At 44.8% G+C, this 6,320-nt stretch overlaps 1 protein-coding gene across 1 annotated transcript in view; it reads left to right on the top strand.

Moving 5' to 3' along the window:
* Positions 1-6,320, top strand: part of NISCH (nischarin) — a gene marked incomplete at its 5' end in the record, with an annotated part of 63,112 nt that overhangs the window by 25,033 nt on the left and 31,759 nt on the right. The window contains one exon of the mRNA XM_010851939.1: positions 902-951. Within this exon, the coding sequence (XP_010850241.1) occupies positions 902-951 (50 nt within the window). The remainder of the gene's footprint in view (positions 1-901; positions 952-6,320) is intronic.

Genomic DNA, 6,320 nt, shown 5'->3' with positions numbered 1-6,320 from the left:
GTGAACAGACTTCCTGAGGAAAGCAGTTCAAAAGGTCCTGGGGGGGCTTGTTTGTGTTCCAAACCCATCAAGAAGTTTCTCCCCTGCTGTCTGGCACCTCTGGGCCATTTTGCCCATTTCTACCTGTCAGCCTGGGGACATTGTGACTTTGTTACCTCCTCTGTGGCTGCTGCTGAGGGTCCCTGAGCTAATTCCTGTGTCTCGGGAAGAAAGAGGCCGGCAGGTGTGCGAGGGGCTCGTTTGCTGTGTGTGGGGGGAGTGTGCTTGGTGTCTGAGCCTTCCCAGCCCTGTCTTTGCTCACCAACACAGTCATGCCCTGTCGCACTGGGGCAGTGGGCAGTTCTGCTCTGTCCCAACACTCTCCCTTCACCCAGGGTCACAGTAGGAGGCTCCTGAGCCCTAGGTCTTCTCTGCTGCCCAGAGACCACTGGGAGGCCTTGCCAGGCCCTACACAGCCTCTGCTCACCATGTCCTCTTCTGGCCCAACACCAGATTGGTAGGCAGTCCACGTAGACTCTCTGGTATGGCACTCTGCTCACCATGTCCTCTTCTGGCCCAACACCAGATTGGTAGGCAGTCCATGTAGACTCTCTGGTATGGCACAGGGAACATTCAGGTGCCAGACCCAGAGGCACAAGCTGAGCTGCAGAGGGTGAGAGGCTCTGGTCCAGAGGTTGGAAGCATGGACTGGAGTCAGACCCAGGTGGGAACCTCAGCCCTGCTGTGCATTGGTGGGGTAACTGGGTGACTCTCTGTCTCTTGGGGCCCCGCGATCCACCACGAGGTGGAGTGCGGATAGCGAGGCGCTTCCTGCAGGGCCATGAGGGAGGGCTCAGGGCTGGTACCTGGTTCAGGGCGTGGCTGAGCAGCTGGGGGCTGACCCTGTTTCCTTTCCTGGCAGGCACCTTCTGATGATTTAAGGGACGTGCCGGGAGCTGTTGGCGGTGTGAGGTAGGGAAGACACCGTTGGAGAAGACACTCGGGGCCTTCTGTGTGTGCTCAGCGTGGGCTGGTAGTAACCAAGATTGTGTGAAAAATCTGTTCACGGAAGTTGCATAGAATTAGGTCTTCCTTTGAATAAATAAACAGATGAAATGGGCTCTGGTCTGTTCCACAGTTCTAATCCCTAAATTTTGCTTTTCACAAATGTTACCCTGTACTAGGGGTCAGCATATCAAGGCCAGTTTAGTCCATTGCCTGTTTTGTGCAATCTGTGATTTTAAAATGATTGTTCCAGTCTTCTTTTTTAAAAAATTTATATATTTTTAAATGAGACAAAGGTGATTTAATTACAACAGGTACAATTCACAAACAAGATTGACATCTTAACCCATTAGACACCTGACAACAAAGAAAGAAAGATACATAAAGCAAAAATCAAAAGAAGTATAAGGGAAAAGAAAAAAATATATAATCATAGTGAAACATATTAGCATTTCTGTGAGAATACTTTATTAAATGTAGGGAAAATAACAGGAGTGTCTTGAATAATGTCATCAATAATTAAACTGTAATAGATTTGTATTTATATTAATTTATGTTAATCTTATATCCTACATGAATACATTTAAAATTTTGTATCTCATACATTGTTATTAGATGTCCATAGGACATTTAAAGAAACTGGCAAAAAGATAAACATTACTAAATTTCAAAAAGTAGAATTCTTTTTTGTGTGTGATTCAGTTACACAAATACAGATAGACTGTTTCTGAAATTATCTTCCATTATAGGTTATTACAAGATTCTGACTATAGTTTCCTATGCTATACAGTAAACCTTTGTTGCTTGTTCATATCTATTTTTTTAATAGAAATCTAACATTCTATTCATACTAAGTTAAGTGGAATCAAAATGTTGTAAATTTTTTACTTAGGCAAAAATTCATAAGTCTAAATTCTAAATAGTTTCTAAAATATATATAATGGATTCTTTATGTATAAAAGCTTTTTTTTTTCTAATTTCATTCCTTTTTTATTATTAAACTTTATAATTTATTTTGGAGTTTAGCTGATTATCATTGTGATAGTTTCAGGTGGACAGCCAAGGGACTCAGCCATACATATAGATGTATCCATTTTTGCCCAAATTCCCCTCTGATCCAGGCTGCCACATAACATTGAGTTCCCTGTGCTATACAGTAGGACCTTGCTGCTTATCCATTTTAAATTTAGCAGTGTTTACATGTTTATCCCAAACTCTGCAACTATCCCTTCCCCTCTGGCAATTCTCCAAGTTCTCCAAGTCCATGAGTCTGTTTTCCGTTTTTCAGATAAGTTCATTTGTATCATTTCTTTTTAGATTCTGCATATAAGGGTTGTCATATGACATTTCTCTTCGTCTGTCTGACTCATTTCACTCAGTAAGACAATCTCTAGGTCCGTCCATGTCGCTACAGATGCAATTATTTCATTCTTTTTGGACTTGGTTGACTGTTTCCTTTCTGATGTTATGGAAATTTTCAGCTATTTTCTCTTCAAATAATTTCTCAGGTGCTTTCTCTCTTCTCCTTCTGGGACCCTTACAGTGCGAATGTCTGTGCGTTTATTGTTGTCCCAGAGGTCTCTTGGGCTGTCTTCGTTCATTTTCATTCTGTTTTTCTGTATTCTGTTCTGCGGCAGTGATTTCCACTATGCTCTCCTTCAGGTCGTTTATCTGTTCGGCCTCAGTTATTCTGCTGTTGAGTCCTTCTAGTGTGTTATTCATCTCTCTGTGTGTGTTCTTTAGTTCTAGGTCTTTGGTAAACATTCCTTGCATCTTCTCATTCTTTGCCTCCATTCTTTTTTCTGGAAGGTTGCCTATCTCCACTTCATGTAGTTGTTTTTCTGGGGTTTTATCTTGTCCCTTCATCTGGGACATAGATTTCTGCTTTTTCAAGCTGATTAACTTTTCTGTAATGCGGTTTTTGTTTTAGCTGCTGTGGGACTATGGTTCTTCTCGCTTCTTCTCTCTGCCCTCTGATGGAGGAGGCTAAGAGGCTTGTGTAAACTTCTGTTGGGAGGGCCTTGTTGTTGTTCAGTCGCTCAGTTGTGTCCAGCTCTTTACGACTTCATGGACTGCAGCATGCCAGGCTTCCCTGTCCTTCACTATGTCCAGAGTTTGCTCAAACTCAGGTCCATTGAGTCAATGATGCCATCCAACCATCTCATCCTCTGTCATCCCCTTCTCCTCCTGCCTTCAGTCTTTCCCAGCATCAGAGTCTTTTCCAATGAGTTGTCTGTTCGCATCAGGTGGCCAAAGTATTGGAGCTTCAGCATCCGTCCTTCCAGTGAATATTCAGGGTTGATTTCCTTTAGGATTGACTGGTTTGATCTCCTTGCAGTCCAAGGGACTCTCTCAAGAGTCTTCTTCAGCACCACAGTTCAAAAACATCAATTGTTCAGTGCTCAGCCTTCTTTATGGTCCAGCTCTCACATTCGTACATGACTGTTGGAAAAGCCATAGCTTTGACTGTACAGACCTCTGTCGGCAAAGTGATGTCTCTGCTTTTTCATATGCTGTCTGGGTTGGTCATAGCTTTCCTTCCAAGGAGCAAGTGTCTTTTAATTTCATGGCTGCAGTCACCGTCCACAGTGATTTTGGAGTCCAGGAAAATAAAATGTGTCACTGTTTCCATCGTTTCCCCATCTGTTTGTCATGAATTGGTGAAACTGGATGCCATGATCTTCATTTTTTGAATGTTGAGTTTTAAGCCAGCTTTTTCATGCTCGTCTTTCACCTTCATCAAGAGGGTCTTTAATTCCTCTTCACTTTCTGCGGAAAGGGTGGTGTCATCTGCATATCTGAGGTTATTGATATTTCCCCCAGCAATCTTGATTCCAGCTTGTACTTCATCCAGCCCGGCATTTCGTATGATGTACTCTGCATATAAGTTAAATAAACAGGGTGGCAATATACAGCCTTGACGTCCTCCTTTTCGCATTTTGAACCAGTCTGTTGTTCCATGTCTGGTTCTAACTGTTGCTTCTTGACCTACGTACAGATTTCTCAGGGGACAGTTAAGGTGGTCTGATATTCCCATTGCTTTAAAAAATTTCCACAGTTTGTTGTGATCCACATGGTCAAAGACTCTAGCGTAGTCAGTGAACCACAAATAGATGTTTTTTCTGGAATTCTCTTGCTTTTTCTATGATCCAGTGGATGTTGGCAATTTGATCTCTGGTTCATCTGCCTTTTCTAAATCCATCTTGTACATCTGGAAGTTCTCAGTTCATGTACTGTTGAAATTTGGCTTGACGGATTTCGAGGATTACCTTGCTAGCATGTGAAATGAGTGCAATTGTGCAATAATCTGAACTTTCCTTGGCATTGCCCTTCTTTGGAATTGGAATGAAAACTGACCTTGGCCAGTCCTGTGGCCACCGCTGAGTTTTCCAAATTTGCTGGCATATTGAGTGCACTACTTTAACAGCGTCATCTTTTAGGATTTGAAATAGTTCAGCTGGAATTCCATCACCTCCACTAACTTTGTTTGCAGTAACGCTCTCTAAGGCCTACTTGACTTTGCATTCCAGGATGTCTGGCTCTAGGTGAGTGACCACACCATTGTGGTTATCTGGGTCATTAAGACCTCTCTAGTGTAGTTCTTCTGTACAGTAAGGTAACTCAGTTATACATACATACACATGCTTTTTCGTGTTGTTTTCTGTTATGGTTATCCCAGGAGATTGGATCTAGTTCCCTGCACTGTACGTTAGGGCTCTGTTGTTCATCCATCCCTTTTTGCCTTAGCTGGGTCTTCGTCGCAGTATGTGGGCTTTCTCTAGTTGCAGCTCTTGGTCTTGTTGCGGAGCATGGGTTCTACTAAATAGTTGAGGCTACAGGTTCTCTAGTTGTTACCAGCTGGTTTAGTTGCCCTGTGTCACATGTGATGTTAGTCCCCAGCCAGGGATCTAACCTTCATTCCCTGTGTTGGAAGGCAGACTCTTAACCACTGGCCCACCAGGGACATTTGTATTGGTTGTACATATCAGAGTTCGTGCCTGCTAACCTGGAACTCCCTGTCCATCTCTTCCCTCCTCCCCTCGCCCTTTGCAGCTAAAAGGCTGCTCTCTGTATCTGTGAGGCCGTTGTTGGCAGGTCTATTTGTGCCTTTTCCCCCTCCCTGTTTTATTTTCTGTCACTGTCTCTTCACCTGTCTGTCTCTCTATCCCTCTTGCACCCCGCTCCTTTCTATTTCACTCCCTCTATTGATCTCTCTTTCTCTGCCTCTCTTTCTTGCTCTCTTTCTCCCTCCCTCTTTCTTGGTCTTTGTCTCTCTCCTGCTCTCTCTGTCTCTCTGACCCCCACCACCCGCCCCTCTCTGCCTCCCTCCTTCCCTTTTTCTTTTTCTGTCTTGCTCTCTCTCTCCCTCCCTTCCTCCCACACACACACTTTTTCTCTCTGTCTCTTTCCCTACTCTTTCTCCCTTTTTCTCCCCCTCTCTGTCTGTCTTTATCCCTCCCTCTTTCTTTCTCTGTTTCTCTTTGCTTCCTACACTCTTCTCTTTGTCCCTCTCTGTCTCTCTTTGTCCCTCCCTCTCTGTCTCTCTCTTTGTCCCTCTCCCTCCCTCTTTCACTGTCTCCCCCTCTGTCTCCTTCCCTACATCTGTCTTGGTCTCTCCGTGACTCTCTCCCTGTCTCACTCTCTTTCTCTATCTCCCTCTTTTCTCTCGGTTGCGCTCTGTTACACCCTGCCTCCCACTCTCTCTCTCTGTCTCTCTCCCTTTCTGGTTTTTTGCTCCCTGTCTCTCTCCTTTCCCCTCTCCCACTCTCTCTCTCTGTCTCTCTCCCTTTCTGGTTTTTTGCTCCCTGTCTCTCTCCTTTCCCCTCTCCCACTCTCTCTCTCTGTCTCTCTCCCTTTCTGGTTTTTTGCTCCCTGTCTCTCTCCTTTCCCCTCTCCCACTCTCTCTCTCTGTCTCTCTCCCTTTCTGGTTTTTTGCTCCCTGTCTCTCTCCTTTCCCCTCTCCCACTCTCTCTCTCTGTCTCTCTCCCTTTCTGGTTTTTTGCTCCCTGTCTCTCTCCTTTCCCCTCTCCCACTCTCTCTCTCTGTCTCTCTCCCTTTCTGGTTTTTTGCTCCCTGTCTCTCTCCTTTCCCCTCTCCCACTCTCTCTCTCTGTCTCTCTCCCTTTCTGGTTTTTTGCTCCCTGTCTCTCTCCTTTCCCCTCTCCCACTCTCTCTCTCTGTCTCTCTCCCTTTCTGGTTTTTTGCTCCCTGTCTCTCTCCTTTCCCCTCTCCCACTCTCTCTCTCTGCCTCCCTCCTTCTCTCTCTGTCTCTTCTCCTTTCTCTTTCTTGCCCTGTTGTTCAGTTTCTCTTCCTCTTTGTTGTTTCTCCCCCCCCCC

This window comes from Bison bison, unplaced genomic scaffold, assembly GCF_000754665.1.
Source record: "Bison bison bison isolate TAMUID 2011002044 unplaced genomic scaffold, Bison_UMD1.0 scf7180017864304, whole genome shotgun sequence".
Lineage (NCBI taxonomy): Eukaryota > Metazoa > Chordata > Mammalia > Artiodactyla > Bovidae > Bison > Bison bison.
This window is presented reverse-complemented; position numbering and strand designations above follow the sequence as displayed.